The sequence below is a fragment of the Lissotriton vulgaris genome, chromosome 10 (genome assembly GCF_964263255.1).
Source record: "Lissotriton vulgaris chromosome 10, aLisVul1.2, whole genome shotgun sequence".
Classification (NCBI taxonomy): Eukaryota; Metazoa; Chordata; class Amphibia; order Caudata; family Salamandridae; genus Lissotriton; species Lissotriton vulgaris.
In genome coordinates this window covers 202138066-202157175 of record NC_141698.1, presented here as the reverse complement: position 1 = coordinate 202157175, position 19110 = coordinate 202138066, and the positions used below count along the sequence as shown (strand labels likewise).

At 43.8% G+C, this 19110-nt stretch overlaps 1 protein-coding gene across 1 annotated transcript in view; it reads left to right on the top strand.

The window, feature by feature from the left end:
• LOC147684992 (villin-1-like) overlaps window positions 1-19110 on the top strand; it is a 382427-nt gene that overhangs the window by 341863 nt on the left and 21454 nt on the right. Inside the window, exon 18 of the mRNA XM_086940888.1 lies at window positions 7624-7692. Coding sequence (XP_086797014.1) covers window positions 7624-7692 — 69 coding nt within the window. The remainder of the gene's footprint in view (window positions 1-7623; window positions 7693-19110) is intronic.

Below are 19110 nucleotides of genomic sequence, written 5' to 3'. Positions count from 1 at the left end.
TGTAAATATGGTGCAGCCATGCGTTTCTGAAGGGGCGTAGTGAGGCGTTAATCCATTATGGCTAACGCCTCACTCCGCCACTTCTTTGTACATATCCCCCCTAGTGTGTAAAGCTACATGTGATAAAGTTCCATAAAGATGCTCATACAGCCCTAATGCTTTACAAAAGAGGTTCCAATATTGTATAGACATTCTACCAAGTTTGTGTTTGTGTTGACGAGAGCTCTAGGACTCTGGAGCATTTAAGCCAATGCAGATGGTATATCTTCAAGACCATTTTAAGACGGCCCTGAACAAGCAACTCAGGCAATGGGTCACTAATAAGTAGAGGTGGTAGGAGAGTTCTGCGCCGCTGGCAGAGTTCGCTGAGTTTTGCGCACTGCGTCGAGTTCCGCAAAACTCAGTGAAGTTATGCATAGAGGAGTTTTTTCTCGAGCGGCTCGTCAATGTTAAGTTGGCGAGCGCTCGCGAGAAAAAAATAGCATGCTAGGCTTCCTCTTAGTGAGATTCATCAACGCAGGCAGTTGCAGTAGGTCGCAACCGCTCTCATTGAGAAATCCGACGCTCGCGTTGAGGAAACTGCTGCTTATGTTGAAGAAGCTGCTGCTTGAGTAGAATGTCTACTCAAGTGACCGAAAGCAGCAGCGGCCTCTGGCAAGACGCGCAGTGCAGTTCACACTGGTTTTACAGCACGGGGCACACTCCTGGTGCTAAAAATCAGTGCAAGCACGACCTAACAGACTCTGCCCCTGACAGATCTCCGTGGAGTGTGGCGCAGTTTTTCCGGCACTTTGCGGAGTTCCACGGAGTAGAACGCCGCAAACTCTGCCCAAGCCTACTAATAAGCATTTCACAGATAATGATTGTTCCAGTTAGCCTGAACTGTCAATTGAATGCACTAAAGTTATAAGAAATATGTTATTTAATTATAAACATAACTCTTTTGTTTGATGTGTGTCCTATTGACCAGTGATAGTAAAGTCAACAATTTCCAGAAGGGCACCCAGTCTTTTTGACAACAGAGTGATTACTCTAACCCTCTTTACAGATTAACTCATTAACTCTTTGTGGTTGGCCACCCAGGTCTGTTGTAAACACACATCTCTGCCTCAGGATATAAGATGGCAATGCCATCTACAAATTCGGGAAAACCCATTCTGGTAAAAAGATTAATTAAAAAGAAAACTTGTGTTCGAGGCATATGGGCTGCAGACCACACACTATTGCATAGATCACCATCTTGTGGTGGGCCCGGATGATTACACTTTGTTTTTGTCTTGGAAGAGTCTTTGTTTGTTGGATGACTCCTCCTGTTAATCATAGTGCGCATGGGCATCGACTCCATCTTCAGATCACGAGAGTCGAGATTGTGAGGCCTGCACTTCGTTCCGGTCCAAGAAGACCATCAGGGACCGTCGAGCTCGAAGAGTCATGGCGCAGTCATCTTCATCGACACCAGACCTCATCATAGACGAGGCTCCGATCGAGGTAGAGTCCGAAGAACAGAAGTAGGACGACATCGTTTCCGAAGCAGAGGATTCAGCTTACGGAGCCGAGGATCAATTGGAAGATGACGATCCTCTTCCAGCTGGTCAAAAGGTAGTGAGTACAAGCACCGACCCTGTTCACCCCCCCATTCCCTTGACAGGCTTTGGTTCCACCTCCGCGTCCAGGTGCACACCGATCAAAACCTTCTGACGCCCCACCAATGAAGAATACAAAAAAGCCTCCAGTCGACTCGGGATCGAGTCAGTCTGTCGGTCCCGACAAGCAAAAGGTCCTCAAACCAGAGTTAACCACAGCACCGAAGCAGCCATCGGTGCCGAAACCGGTCGAGCCGAAAACAAGCTCAGCACCGAAAGATGTTCCCAAGTCTACCGAACCGAAGACCACTCCGGTTCCGAAAAAAGTCGACCCAAAGCCTGCTTCGGCATCGAAACACACTTTGGCTCCGAAGGTCGATGATTCCAAACGCACTTCTGGAACACAGATCCCGGATCCAAAGAGCGCAGATCCGAGAAAGAAACATGATACCAAGTCTTCGGAACCGAAACCAAAATATGCTCCAAAGACAATAGACACTGTAAAGCCTAAGCATTTCCGTCCCAAACAGGATAAATCGGCACAGAAAAAGGATTTTTCAGCAGAAGAGCTTTTCCAACCAGACCCAAAGCAAAAGAATCTTCGTATTAATCCAAAGACTGGACATGTCATTACAGTGCTTGAAAAGAGGAAAATGGACTATCCTAAACCACGTCCAGTTCCTCTCAAAAAGCATGCTCAAACTTACCCCATAAGAATTCCTTCACCATTGATAGAGATACCAGCAGATATTTCTCCAATACACTCACCATCCAGCACACATAGCATTATACCACAGGATGACGAGGATGAAGACAATTATTCACAGGGGGTAGAAAGTGAGCATCACATAGACGACACAGATGACCCAGACAATATTCCTGGGCCAGCAGATGATCCCTGGGATGATTATAATGCACCAGATGTACGAGATCTGCCACAAGATGATGCATACCCCGCTAGGCCATCTCCCCCAGATGACACTATTGGGTTTACACAGCTCATTCATAGAGCAAACACATTTCATGGAGTAGACTTACACACAGATCCAGTGGCAGAGGACTTCCTCATGGATACACTACTGTCGTCACATAAAAGCACGACCACATTACCAATACTTAGTGGATTGGTGAGACATGCACCAGTGGTATTCAAAGACTTCGTCAGAGCCAGGGTAATTAACCCCAGACTGGAAAAAAGTATAAAGCGGCTCCAACTGACCCAGCATACATCAAAGGTCAGCTTCCATTGGACTCATTGGTGGTATCAAATGCGAGGAAAATAGCTAACTCGCAGACAACAGGGGATGCTCCCCCCTGATAAAGAGTCCAAGCTTTTAGATTCTTCAGGGAAACGCATCATCTCAAAAGAAGCCTATGTCTTGAGAATTGCTAACACTCAAGCTTTGTTGGCGAGATATGATCGAGCTCATTATGATGAGTTAGAATCACTCATGCAACATTTACCAGAGCAATATAAGACCAGGGCTTCTGATTTAATACAAGAAGGCAAGGTTATTACAAATACGTCAATTCGCTGAGCATTAAACATTGCAGACACAGCCTCTAGAGCAATCAATATGTGAGTACTGTTGCGTAGACATTCATGGCTACGCATCTCTGGGCTCAAACCAGAAGTACAGGCCAGTATTATAAATCAACCCTTTGACCAGCAACATCTCTTTGGTCCAACAGTTGATAGTGCACTAGAGAAAATGAAAAAAGATACAGATATGGCAAAATCCAAGGGAGCTTTGCAAACTCAAACCCATAGATCGCCCTTTCGTCGCTCCTCATATAGAGGCGCCTCTAAGAGGTTTCAAACTGACAACACCTCCTCTTCTTATAAAGCGTCCACCCAAACCTCACCCAGCAGAGGGTGTTACAGAGGAGGATATAAAGGGAACAACAATAAGGGCAGAGGCAGAGGCAACAACAACCGCAATGCCTCTACTCCCAAACAGTGACTTCCCTTCCATCCCCCCAGACCATTCCACTCCTGTCAGGGTGAGATTACAACAGTTCCTACCTGTCTGGAACTCCATCACTACAGACAGGTGGGTAAGACAAATAATTCAGTCAGGTTATTGCCTGGAGCTCACTCCTCCAACAATACCACCCAGACAACGTCCCATGTCACAGGAACATCTCATACTCCTAAGACAAGAGGTTGCATCTCTACTACAAAAGAATGCAATAGAACCTGCCCCAAAACACCATCAAAACACAGGAATTTACTTTCTCATACCGAAAAAGAATGGGTCTCTCAGACCTATACTGGATCTAAGTCCCCTAGACCTGTACATACAATCCGACCATTTCCATATGGTCACACTACAACAAGTTCTGCCGTTGTTAAAACAAGGCAACTTCCTTGCCACATTAGATCTCAAGGACGCCTACGTCCACATTCCTATCCATCAATCTCACAGAAAGTACCTTCGATTTATACTAGAAGGTCAACACTACCAATTCAAAGTACTCCCTTTCGGAGTAACTAGAGCACCTCGAGTGTTCACAAAGTGTCTAGCAGTAGTAGCAGCACACTTGAGAAGGGACAACATTCATGTCTTCCCATACCTAGACGACTGGTTAATAAAATCCAAGTCATACCACCAATGTGTACAGCACACGCATCAGACCACTTGCCTGTTGCACAAGCTAGGATTCACAGTAAATCAAAAGAAGTCACACCTCCAACCATCCCTATCTCAACAGGATCTAGGTGCCAAAATAGATACATCCAAAGCAATTGCATACCCCAATTCTACAAGGATACAAAGTATGCAAGCTCTTATACAAAAATTCCAACCACAACACTCACTACCAACTCGAGTGTTCATGCAATTAAAAGGAATGATGGCATCTTGCATTTTCATAGTACCATACGCAAGACTACAAATGTGCCCCACACAAGAGTGTTTGGCAAGTCAGTGGAATCAGGCTCAGCAAAAAATAACAGATCTGGTGGTGGTAGACGACAGAACATATCGCTCCCTGCAGTGGAGGAACACCAAAAACCTTTCCAAGGGCCGGCCGTTCATAGAGCCTGTTCCACAAGTGGTCCTAAGCACAGACGCATCTCTCACAGGATGGGGAGCGCATTTAGAGAAACACACAGTACAAGGTACATGAACACCACAACAAAAGTTATTCCACATAAATCATCTGGAGTTTTTAGCGATTTTTCCAGCTCTAAAATCGTTTCAACATTACCTATCAAGCAAGGCTGTACTAGTCCGTACAGACAATATGACAGCCATTTATTACATCCAAAAACAAGGAGGAACAAACTCCGTACAGCTCTCCCAGCTGGCGCAGAGCATATGGAGGTGGGCCATTCCTCAAAAAACCTTTCTGTTAGCAGAACATCTACCAGGAGTTCACAATCAAGTTGCAGATCTGTTAAGTTGTCAAAGACATCAGATACACAAGTGGGAACTTCATTCACAAGTTCTTCAACCATTCTTTCACAAGTGGGGACAGGCAGAGATAGATCTGTTTGCCACACACCGCAACTCCAAATGCCCAAGCTTCGCCGCCAGATACCCACACCCATTGTCCAAAGTCAATGTGGTATGGATGAGTTGGTCAAACAAATTTGGGGATGCTTTTCCACCTCTCCCCCTAATTCCGTTAGTGGTACACAAGCTACAGCAACATTCCCTCACATTGATTTTCATAGCACCAAAGTGGGCAAGACAACCGTGGTACACCACACTTCTAGAGCTCTCGGTAGTACCACATCAAACACTAAAACTCTCTCCACATCTACTGACACAGAACCATGGAGAGATCATGCATCCAAACCCAATGCAGCTCAATCTAGCGATTTGGCTCCTGAGGTCTTAGAATTTGGATACCTCAATCTTCCGCCTGATTGCATGAATGTCATAAAAGAAGTGAGACGCTCCACCACTAGAGCATGCTACGCAGCCAAGTGGAAAAGGTTTGTTGTGTATTGCATAAATAACAACATTAACCCATTAGATGTTTCCATACAAAACATCATATGCTTCCTACTCCATCTACAAAGATGTAATTTAGTGTACTCCTCGATCAGGTTACATCTTGCTGCTACAGCAGCCTATCTTCAAAACAGACAACATTTGCCATTGTTTAGAGTACCTGCCATCAAAGCGTTTATGGAAGGATTAAAAAGAATAATTCCTCCCAGAATACCACCCTCTCCGGTATGGAATTTAAATATTATTCTCACTAGACTTTTGGGTCCTCCATTTGAACCATTAAATAAGTGTGAGTTACAGTTCCTTATATGGAAAGTTGCCTTTTCAGTTGCTATTACCTCACTCAGAAAGGTAAGTGAGATTCAAGCATTCACAATTCGAGAACCATTTATACAACTCCATCACAACAAAGCGGTTCTCAAGACAAACCTGAAATTCCTGCCAAAAGTCATTTCACCATTCCACCTTAACCAATCTATTGAGTTGCCAGTATTCTTTTCCCAAGCACAAACAGTTGCAGAAAGAGCTCTACACACATTAGATGTAAAAAGAGCACTCCTATACTACATTGATAGGACAAAACCATTTTGTAAAACAAAACAACTGTTAGTGTCCTTTTCTCCTCCACACAAAGGCAATCCTATTTAAAAATCAGTCCTTGCAAGGTGGATTGTTAAGTGCATTCAAATCTGTTACCAAAAACCAAAACACACTCTATCCATTTCCCCTAGGGTTCATTCTACCCGTAAATTAGGGGCATCTATGGCATTCCTAGGAAATATACCATTAGATGATATCTGTAAAGCAGCTACATGGTCTACACCTCACACATTTACAAAACACTACTGTGTAGATGTGCAGGCAAAACAACAAGCTAGTGTGGGCCAGGCTGTACTCAAAACATTATTTCAAACTACTGCAACAAATACTGGTGGTCGCCGCTAAGGGAGAGAACTGCTGTACGATCGATGCAATAGTGTGTGGTCTGCAGCCCATATGCCTCGAACGGAAAATGCTACTTACCAGTACGCATCTATTCTTGGCATGTAGGGCTGCAGAACCACACATGCCCACCTGCCTCCCAGGCTACCTATATCTGTTCCAGTAATATCTTAATTAGATACACAATACATGGACATTCTAATCTATACTCATACAACTCCATCATTTGCCCAATGGCAAAAATAATCTGAAGATGGAGTCGATGCCCATGCGCACTATGATCTATAAGAGGAGTCATCCAACAGACAAAGACTCTTCCAAGACAAAAACAAAGTGTAATCATCCGGGCCCACCCCCAGATGGTGATCTATGCAATAGTGTGTGGTCCTGCAGCCCTACATGCCAAGAACAGATGCATACTGGTAAGTAGCATTTTCATTATGCCAAAGTTTGTTTCACAATATCTGAAGTGCCTGAAACACAAGAGTCGTTTCATCAATTCACAATATTAATTTTTCATGATTACAACATGACAATGGATCTGAAAATGATAGATTTTTTTAAGTTCAACATCACTTTAGAATTGTAAAGAACGTTCACCTAATTATTGAGACTCTAATAGAGTTTCATCTTGAAATATTCATATTGTAGAATGTTTTGAGGAAAGAAGATAAACTCAGACCTGGACTATCCAGTCTCCAATGACATTCTCAAGCAACAGCTCTTTTTACTTAGGAATACGGTTTCATATATAAATTACAGGTGCTCGGTGCTGATCATTACCCCAGTGATAGGCAGTCATTTACCTTCTTGCCATTTCCAAGGTTGGGATCTTAAATGCCAAGAGCTTGATGTAAATTGACGTAGATTTTAGATAATATTGGATTTGAAGAACTCTTACACGTCTTCTCTGTGAATCAGGTGAATATATGATGGACCATTCCTCCAAGAAAATGTGGAAACAGGAAAGAGTTATTTTGTAAAATATGGATATCAATGTGCATGCAAACCATTTTCCTTTTCATTTACATGCGGTAAAAGAATGTAAATTTATTTGGAACTCAATTGTGTCTTAACAGCACCATTCATGGGTACATATTTTTATATATACTTTGTGACTTATACATTTTTAGGCTGGCAAGTCATACGATGACATGAAGAAGAGCATGGGAGATGTGACCGCTATTTCTCAAATTACTATGGTAAGTGTACACTTTCTATCTGGTAGATCAGAAATCAGTGTATAGCTAGGATGGCACCTGTCATTTGACACTGATTGAGTGCAGAATAATAATATATATTGTAGTTCATTTCAACAAAATTAAAACTGTAAGTGAATATTTGTTCCTTCTCTTCTTGAATGATAGCAATGTAACTTTTTTATGAGCAACTAATATTTAAGTTTGTAGTTCATTCCTTTTAATACATAAGTTCTTCTCCATTAATTACATTCTTTGATTAAATATATCTACATACATTTTGAACTCCACCAATACAGTTTCAATTCACTCCATTCATTTCAAGACTTTAACCATCTCTTCATCAGGAGAACTTTAATCATTGTTTAGAAAATGCTCTTAAATGTAACAAAGCAAGCATGCATCACCATTAATACTATTAATCTATACAGTGTACCTAACAACAAACCTTCTCTTACAAACTTAAATGTTCAAGCTTGTATTGAGTGGGAATTTATTGTGGAGCAATACTGTTGCCCACACAGCTCCCACATATTGAAAGGTGGATGTCAAACAATCACTCACAGGAGGCAAGATTTCTTCATTGGTCCCTACGGTCTGGCCCTTTAGCCAAGGCCTTCCTCAGTGGGACACTCATAGGCTGCACTCTCCTTCGACTAGTCACAGGTGCATGCTAGAACTGGCAGAAATAGTTCACTTTGGTGTACAAACTAGAGATTCCTGTATGGTGCCTTATCTAGTTTGCAAAGGTAATGTGACACGTATTCCTATTCAAAAACTTTATTCGATACATAAAATGAATCATAAAAGTATTGAACATACAATCATATCGCCTTTCAAATAGGAACACATTTGTACTAATAGTATTAAAAACTAATTTGAAAACACATTTAAACAAAAAAAAAAAAGATTTTTTAAAAGAGACATAATAATAACAATGACAGAGATTCAAAAAAGGCTTTACAGTATAAGATTTTTACAAAATTCTATACCTGTGGTGCTGTGACACATTAAGATGGAAACGTGGCCTTGAATCTAAAAGATGGGCAATTATAAAGTAGGGTCTCCTAATCATGCAGCCACTTGACATAGGACACCTGAAAATTAGCCCTGACTACAATTTGGTGCTAAACATGGTGCTGCCATTAGCACAGGTTCTTTGCTGTACAAGAAGATGTTGTCCAAGTGGAGCATCACAATACAAGATGCAAGCACATTGAGTCCTGGGATTTAGGAACAGACCCCACTGACGAACTATGGGATAGACTAGTGCAGTATGCATTGAAGCTAAAAAATCTCATTAATACAATTCCGTTATTTACTACAATCATATGACGATATGACTGCAAAGAATCTATGGTTCACACCTAGTAGCCTCGCCCATATGCCACACGAGGAGCAGATTATAAGCAAATAACGTGTAGATTCCCAATCCTTCAAATTTTATGTGCACAGGGTACAGGTCATGTCTGCTCTGCCCAGCAGAACAAACTTACTGCGACCTAAGATGTATCTGCAAAGCTCATTACCCTACCCACAATTGCACATCAGGAATGGTTGTTTACCAGTCTGATGCTTAATCTGCATTGGCCCCAAGAATCATTGACCGGAGATACACCTTCCCTAGATGGGCCCCAGCTTAGTGTGCAGTCTGAGAGCACCGGTAACCTCCAGAACATGTATACCCAATGACGGCAAAGGTAGCAATACTAGCTGAATGAGCCAGGCGAGCACAGAGCAACGCCCTCTAGAAAACTGACTTAACCTTATATCTTCAGCGAAGGGTGGCTGGAGCCAGCTATGACTGTCCCTAGGAATGCGATTATGGAGTAACCTAAGTGTAGCTAAAGTTACCGCACCTACCACCGCATCTTCCACTGAAACTGGAGATTGACTGCCTTTTCTGCGCTTTCTGGGCTTACCTGCTATTCGTGAGGAGCCAGACTTGTGCTGTGTGTTTCCCTGCTTCCAGCCATCTACATCAACTGTTCGCGACACCCGCTTCGCGGGTGCCGCTCACCGCCTCTTTTGCCCCGTCCTCCCTGGTGTGAGCGGATCCACAGTCCGTGGTGAGTAACGCGCTCCCAGGTTGAGGATTAAAACAACAGTTTGTGCGTGGAGCCTACCGAGGGACTGCGAGGTCCAGCAGCCTCAGCTGCACACAGCTGCTGCCTCTTCCCCCGGCGGCCACGCCCCCAGCCTCCGCATTTAACACCGCCTGGGTTCCTGGTTCACTGGCGCTTTCTGGGCTTACCTGCTATTCGTGAGGAGCCAGACTTGTGCTGTGTGTTTCCCTGCTTCCAGCCATCTACATCAACTGTTCGCGACACCCGCTTCGCGGGTGCCGCTCACCGCCTCTTTTGCCCCGTCCTCCCTGGTGTGAGCGGATCCACAGTCCGTGGTGAGTAACGCGCTCCCAGGTTGAGGATTAAAACAACAGTTTGTGCGTGGAGCCTACCGAGGGACTGCGAGGTCCAGCAGCCTCAGCTGCACACAGCTGCTGCCTCTTCCCCCGGCGGCCACGCCCCCAGCCTTCCCCTTCATTACTGGCTTCAGTTCTACCGCGACGCGGGACGCGCGCGGGGCGACTACCGGGGCGAAGACCGGGCAAAGAGCGGGCCGTTTAAGGCCGTTCAAGGACGGCAGAGGACGGCCCTGGCCCAGAACTCTTGTGTCTTCGCCCCTGTCTACCATAACGTCTAAAATGTCGACCATACGCAACAGAACTCGAAGTTGCGCGAAAAAGCTACGGCGGTAGCCCAGGTGACTGGACCTATTGATCTTTTTATTTCACGCGTGCACGAGACTATTGACCAAAGTATTGTATTATTGGAAAAAAGAGTCTCTATGGACCTTGCAAATGCTAGGCGCTCATCCTTGGGCCCTTTGGCAAAGGTTAAATCTCCTGCGGTGCAGACTTTGAATAATTGCTCCTTACCCGTAACTATGCCTACTAACAGTGTTCCAACTGTACCGAATACTGTTGATCTATCGGTTGCCCCATCAGACTCGGATCCGTCCTTTGAAGACCTGGAGGTTACACCAGATCTAGAAACCTGCCAGTCACCTGACAAAGGGGAGCCGAGTCTGAGTGGGTCTAATGATGCGGAAATAGCCACTGTTCCCCGGAGAAGGGCTCCTAACCCGCCTAAGGTTACATCGAAGGGCAAAAGTAAAGCAAAAGCACCAGTTAGGAATCACAATTTGATTTCCCCCACTCCACAAATGACTTCAGGTATTCCGTGCTGGGTACAAAACATGGTTACTGATTTAAAACTAGACCTTGAAGCCACTTTAGCAGCACAAATCAAACCTTTAATTTCTAAAGTGGATAGGCTTACTTCCTTAATACACTCTAAATGGCCACAAAAAAAGCAGGGACAAGGGCATGTTCAGTTACAAGGGACCACAGAATTAGCCCCCGAATGTTTAACGAACATCCAGTCCCCCAAAGACGTACCAACTAAGGTTCAAGGTATTGCAGCCCCTGGGAACCCAGTTATATCCCTTGAATCGCAAACAGTGAACAACTCGGTCCAACCAATAACTGTATCGATTCCAAAGGAGAATGTCCCTGTTCTGGCGAACCAACACCCAGTTGTTGATAACATTGCCACCACAACCATTCAAGCTAAAGAAGTAGCAGGGAAACCCAATCCAACCTCTGTACAAAATAAACCTGAAGGGCCTAAGCCAAAGCAGGCACGTTTCAGGTCTATTAATTTACCACCAGAGGTTTCTCCTTTTGTTGTCGTGTTGACAGCAGTTCCCCCATTGAAAGAGGGAGTAAAAGAAACGTTTACCGAGCTTAGAAATAAATGTGCTCAATGGCTCCATCTACATAAACCCCTACCTAATAACATGAACGGTGAAATTCTTACCGTGCGTAGAGGGGATTGGGTGGGCAGAAGTAAGAAATCAATAGTAGGGGACGTAATAACTGTTAATTTTAGGGATGTAGGGGCAGCAAGCTATGTATGTAATGCACCCAATAGTGGTCCTGCGACCCAAATTAAACCACTTCCTTTGTCGTATTTTTTACCAAAGCCTGCACGACCTAACCCTCCCTGTTCCACTTTTCAAAGTAACAGTGGACCGGGGTTTTTTCCACAGCAAGCCGTTAAACCTTGGCTGCAACCACCTTATCCGCCCCCTTTTTTCCCACATTATGTTAATTTACAGCAGCAACCATCAAATGCCTCACCTTTTCCTATGCATCAAGTCAAAGCCCACTGGCAACACCCTTTTCATTTTCCGCCACCTGTACCTCAGTCTGCTTACCAATGGCAGCAATCCTTTCAGCCACCACAATTAGACAAACACCCGTGGCAACAAACGTGGCAGGACCCGCCCCACTCCCAAGACCCCTTGTCTGCACAATTCGCCCACCCAAACAGATACGCCGTGCTAGATGAGGTAGACTGACTTAGCCCTCTAGAAGCACTGGATCTAAACATCCCTAAGTCCATTCTTGATAAGGAGTGTTCCTCTTCCTCTGTCACGCCTCCTGCTGTACCTCACGAATCTACTATATTGTCACTACCAATACCCACCCAGTACATAGATAACCAGGGTAGCTCTGATATATGTATAACTACTGCTAGCCCGAACCAAAGTTTAGTTACCACCTTTCGGGAAGAGGGTCCTGCCCTTCTACCACCAGCAAATCAGTCGGAGCTATCTGTTGTTGGTAATCCCGGTAAACCAGCAGGAATTTCTCTTATTTCTTGGAACATCGCTGGTCTTGCCGGCAAATTAGGTACACCCTTTTGGACCAGCTTCCTGGGTGAGGGATTTGACCTAATCCTACTTCAGGAAACTTGGTGTCCAGACCCTATTAACATTGAAGGGTATGCATCCTTCTGTCTTAGAGCAACCAAATCTAGCTCGGGAAGGGCTAAGGGGGGACTTTTATTGTTAGTGTCAACCAAGCTGTGTGACTGTACGGTCAAATATAGTACGACCGTGGGGACATACAGCCAAGTTATTAGGATGGAGTGTAGGAAGAATATTGATTTAGTTATTGTTAATTTCTATAATAATATTTTTGATATTACAAGGGGGGATATTTTACCGCCTTTAGAAAGGGAAATCATTAAGGCTCTGGACATCTCGAAAAGAAAGGCCGAGGTGGTTTGGGCTGGTGATTTTAACTTGCAGCCCTGCCATCTGTCCAATGGGAACATTTGTGGCTTCGATACAGCATTAAAAAGCCACTGGGGAGACCAGGGGGGGAGGGAGGATTCTCCCCACTTCAAACACTTCCAACACTGCAGTTATGGTTCCACTATAAATAATATGCTAGTCACGCTAGACATGACCCTGTTAAACTGCAATGTCAATAATCGGGCAATTACATGCCCTACATTTACAGGCAGAGGTGCAGGTTCATTCATAGATCATATTTTGCTGTCTAGCAGTGGAGACTACACGGATTTGTATGTGAATGAAGAAAGTCTCAGTGACCACAATAGCCTACGTGTTACCCTCTTGGGGCATGGTACTTCATTGGTTCCGGGTGGTAAATGTACAAATGATATAGTACCTACTAGACCTAAGGGCTTAAGGGTCAAATGGACTGGTCTAAATTCCAAAGTCAAACAGAAGGAGGTTGTTACTCTCTGTAAGAACCAAATTAGTTATTGTTTGGATGATGACAGTGACTCTGGCTGCTTAATAGATTATTTTGTATCCATGAATAGCATTATTGATGGTATTTTTACTAAGATCCCGTCAGCTAAGGGCGGTCCAAAGCAGGGGTGGTTTGATAAAACATGTATAGTCGCCCTCTGCGACCTAAAGAATGCGTTAGGCACTAGACCACGTGTTAAGACGGAGATACAATACCTCAGGGCCTGTTATAAAACAGCCATTGGTAATAGGAAGAAGGTATTACAGTCTGAGGCTTGGGACAAGCTGAGGGAGGCTGCTGAGACCAAAAACAGTAAACTTTATTGGGAAACAATTAATAGCCCGTTTCTCAATAAAGAAAATGCTCCAGAACTGACCTCCCACGTGGCATGTAGCGACTGGGTTACCCATTTTTCTAAAATATTTAATCCAGAAAGGTCAACCTCTGAGTTATCTCCACCAGATCTAAGCCCATGGTTGCCCCTGTCGATGGATATAACACTAGATGAATGCCAGGAAGCTATCTCTTTAAGTAAAGGAAGCAAGGCCCCTGGCCCTGATGGGGTTCCGCTGGATTTATACAAAGACGAAATAGCGTTATGGGCTCCCATTTTGACGCGGGTTTTTAATTGTGCAGCTGAAAGTGAATTTCCTTCTACTTGGGGTCAATCGATCATCATTCCTCTACATAAGAAAGGTGACAAGTCAGAGGCATCTAATTATCGTCCAATTTCATTATTGGACGCCTCTGTAAAGGTGATGAGTAGGATTTTGCTGAAGAGGCTAGAAGACTGGGCAACTGATTTTAACATTTTAACTAGAGTCCAATATGGCTTTCGCAAAGGCCTGGGTACACTGGACCAATGCGTAAATCTGGACCTTTTAATCAGTAAATATACTGTGGCTAAAAGTGGTAACCTCTTTTTATGTTTTGCTGATCTGAGCAGCGCATTTGATTTAGTTAACCATAACATTCTCTGGGAGGTTCTGCTTGATGCAGGGGCACCAAGGGAAATAGTGAATTTTTTAGCTAGATTGTATGAAAAACTTTCATGTAAAGTCCGCTATGGCACCCTTGGTGAATGTACCCCGTTTTTTAGAGTGTCTCGGGGCATACGTCAGGGTTGTGTTTTAGCCCCGCTTTTATTTTCCCTTTTCATTAACGGTGTTGACCGATCCCTGACTGACATCCCAGCAGATGCCCCTTTGATTGATGGTAAACCTGTTCCGCTGTTACTTTATGCGGCTGACGCTGTTCTTTTATCTCGAACACAGTTGGGCCTTCAGCGCCTAATTGATAATTTCATGCAATTCATTCAAGCTAGGCGGCTTCGTGTGAATAAAACTAAGACATACGTAATGTCATGTGGTCAGGCAGCCAAGCAGGTTAAGCATACCTTCTTCCTTGACAAGGAAAAGCTAACTTCTGTTAAATCCTTTTGTTATCTGGGAATAACATATAATAATAGTGGGTCTTGGAACGCGGAATTTGATGCCGTAAAAATAAAAATGCTACGGTCCACTAGTAGCATATTTCGTTTTGCCTCCAAACTCGGCTCACGAAGTATCTCTGATATGGTGAACATATACAATGTATGTTGTGTTTCCTCTGCTCTGTATGGGGCAGGGGTATGGGGTCACTGTGAGGGTATTTCTCTGCAGAAGGAGGAAAACAAGTTCTTGAGGAGGCTGTTATGTGTTCCCCCTTCTGCCTCCATCCAGTTGATCCATGAAGAAGTTGGGATCGAGTATATTTCTGACTTAGCAGCAGTTCGGCCACTCTTATTGTGGCGTTCTATTTGGGCTAAGCCAGAGACTCGATTCACCAAGGACATTATCCTTGATTGTATAGGTTTGGATCACTCCTCACGTGTATTGTGGTTAAGATACATACATCGTTGGTATCTACTTCTTTTTAACATTGATGTGTTCCGTGAGCCTGAAAAGGTTGTCTCCATTTCAAAAAAAGAAATTAAGATTACGTTCCTTAATTTTCGAAAGGCCGAACGAGACAAAGCCGTTGGCAATCTTGTTACTATGAAATTTTATAAAGACCTAAATCTAGCACCCGGATTACAACCCTATCTTGTATTTGTGACTCGCCCTTCTCACCAGTATGTCCTAACACGGGTTAGATTGGGCACTGTACACCACTTGGTTGCCTTTCCAAACACTAAAACTAGTTCAAACATACCCTGTCCATGCGATAGCACCTCCAGGCAAAGTAGTTGCCATTTCTTGCTTTTTTGTAAATTTTATCAGTTTTTTAGGTTAAAATACCTTAAACCCATTTTTATCAAATATAACATTTGTACCACACAAACAGCATTGATATTTTTATCTTCACTAGAGAACGAGGAGACTTGTTTCTTTTTGGCTACTTATATTTTAAAATGTACAGCTGCCAAGAAAAGTATTGTATTATAATGTTGTTTACTTACCTGTCTGTACTTATGCTATACAGCTGCCAGGATCTGTTAATGATGATATTACTGTTAAACACTCCTGTCTGTATATATATGCTCTCACTTTTATGATCCATATCAATTCCTGTAATTAAGGTATTATAAAACATAAAGTGGTCCACTGTATTGAATGTTTACTTAATAATTTTAATGTACAGTTCCCATGAAAAGCCTAGTGAGCAACTCTTACTGATCCCCAGCTAGTCATTGTTAGAATGTTCGTATTTTGTAATAACATGATGACCTATAGAGGCATGATCACTTTCTACTTGATGCACTTTAGCCTCTTTTTCTTCTTTTTAGGAATGACTATATGGCGTCCTTTTAATATATCAATTATGTATTTCTGCTTGTATGATTTGTATGTACAAATCGAATAAAAGCTTTTTGAATTGAATTGACTGCCTTTTCTATGCATTACTGATGGAATTGCAACATCAACATGCATGAAACCTATCATCCCAGTCTCAATTGCAGTCCTACAAACACCTGTATGTCAATTGCCTATTTGAATTGGCCTGTTATGTTGTTTTATGTACTTTTTGAAAGCTTGTCTTATGCAGAACATTCTTAATAGAATTTGTTTAAAAAATTGTATGTTTCCAATGTAACACCAAACAATTAATAATAGGCCTGATTCACAAAGTTACATTTGCATGTGTAAATTTACTCATGTGTAAAACTACTACTGCACCTAGATTTAAATCTGCACCACTGTTTTGCCATTCACCATTTTAGAGTGCATATTTAGATCGAAGTGTAGACTTAAATGCCTCCACCCCCTGGTGGAGCCTCCTGTAACGGAAGTTACTTCTAGTAACTTTTCAAACAAAGGTGGACATTTTCGCAACTGTGGCAAAGATATCCTTATGAGTAAGTGATGAGAAAAGCATTAAAGTTTACCAATCATAAAATAAATATTACAGACATTTTAATACAAGATATGAATGTAACGTAATTTAAATATAAACGTTTCAGCACATTAAATCAGTAAATTACATGTGTGTTAATTATTTAACACAATAATAAGGTAAAATACATTTATTTAACTTGTAGATAACATTTCTTATTGAATAAGGTTTTTTTTACTGTAAATCCACCTTAAGAGTTTTATTTGTATTCCTTATTTGTAGAATTAAAAATGTATGTGTAGAATTAATTTAAATTGTTAGCCAAAGTTCAACATTGAATTTAATTTTGTTTTTAAAATAAGTTTATTACTATATTTAAAAATAATTATGCATTAACTATACATGTTTTTCAACATTAAACAAAATGTATATATTTTAAAAATGTCAAAATAATTCTATTTATTTTACGTTATTTCCAATGGGGTGTAATTTTAAGTTCCTGCCTTCATTATTCTTTATGAGAATGTGTTGCAGTACCTGTGAGTGGCTTTGTGTGGTGCTTGACTGTTAGAAATGGGGTAGCATGGTGCAGAGCGGGCGGGCCAAACTCCAGAGGACATGTGCAAAGCATCCATGCAGCACACGCAGGTGACACACAAGGCACACTACAAAAAGAGTCCACATCAGTTTGGGTGAAAAACAATATGTGTATTGTAAAATGAACACCTTGGAATGTAATCACAGTTCAAATAACCTGCGCCAGCCGGCACTTGGTAATGATTTATACGGGGACTATTTACAGGGGAGAGCCAATCGAGCCGCTGCCAGGACCATTGCTGGTCCAGTTCAGGTGAAGGGAAGGGTGAAGGAAGAATGTACAGTCTCTCACTAAAGATAACTTTGCAATAAACACGGGGCCTCAACATAAGGCATTCTCAGTGGCAGGCTGCATACACAATGGCCCCAGGATATCACGGCAGACCCGTACATAAACACACTATGCGCCAGCCTGGAAGGAAAACATTTGGCATATAACAGCAGGCATTAAAACTCGAGCGCATTAGGCATAAATGTATTGGCATAAATCCTGTGGTCCAACTCTGTAGCCTCAGGGGGAAAGATCATTACCAGCATAATTGCGACATCAGTAGCATAATGGCAGTAGGCCTCACCTGTGAGCATAACCTTATGCAGTAGGCATCATTAGGGCATTACCCACACATGGATGCAGCATATCAGCAGATGTCACCCTGGACCTAAACACGAGACATGAAGACCTCACCAGTAGCATAAAAGCTTAACATTAGCCCCCCAACCCTCCTTGGCATAGCTGCGTGAGCATGGGGCAGCTAAACAATACTTTAGATATCACATTAGGCTTAAACACACATTATGCTTACAGCATGAAGTGGGCAACATCACATTATACACCATTAGGGGCATCAGGCATTATCACATGCATAAATCCCATTATGTAGTGCACCGGGCATCACCTTGGGCCCAATCATATTAGCTAGGGCATAAATGGGTGAACATGGGGTATCTTCACAGGACCAAGGGCATAAATGGGTGAACATGTTTAAACCTAGTTAACATCAGGCATAGTGAGGCACCCACTGTTCATGTAGGAGCCCCCCCTACATTGCAGAGTAGTCTCTGAAGTGAAGACTTGCCCCCAACACAAGTACTCTTCACAATACTACTACCCCCACACGTAGCAGCTGCTCACTGTCCAGCGGGGCAGCTGTGTCCAGCAATCAGACCAGGGAGCACGGCCCACGTTGGAGACCTTCCCAGGACTCTAGATATGAAAAATGCCCCCAGACGTTGTAGAACTGTTGCAACGGCCCGCTACTGCGGCGCCGCTGTGCCCGGGGGTTAGTGCAGGCCCTCCCGGTACGTCGGGGGCCTCCAGCACCGACAGTGTGCCTTGGCTGGGCCCGACAGTCCCACACACAGCCCCACTCACCGGCTGCTCCTGGGCTCTTCCTCTGACTCCGGGCTGCCCCGCTTTCAGGCCGGTCCCCTGCGGGGTCTCCTGCACTTCAATGGGAGGGGCAGGCACCGACAATGTGCCTTGAGGCTCCCCCTCCGTATTTTCCCAGCAGCTGTTGGCACTGCGGGGTCCTCCTCTATGCACGAGAGCCCCGTGTAGGACAGTGTGTCTCCTGGCTTCGTCCGGGCATATTCCGGACCCGCGGGGGCACTGACCAGCGGGGTGGGCTCCCGCTCCGGTCTCGTTCCGCGAAAGGGGCTCCCTCGTCAACACGGGAGCTCCACAACACCTCCTTCCGGCTTCTTCCTGCTTCCTCGCAGGCTCCGCCTCCAACGATGACGCGGCCCAGGGAGGCTCGGTCGCTGGGCAACGCCTGGCCTCTGCACAGCTCCCTCTCCGACTCGCGGCAGTGATCTCTGGCGATCCAGAAGTGCGGGGTGGCCTCCCGCCTTTTGTAAATAAGCAGCCCTCTCGCTTG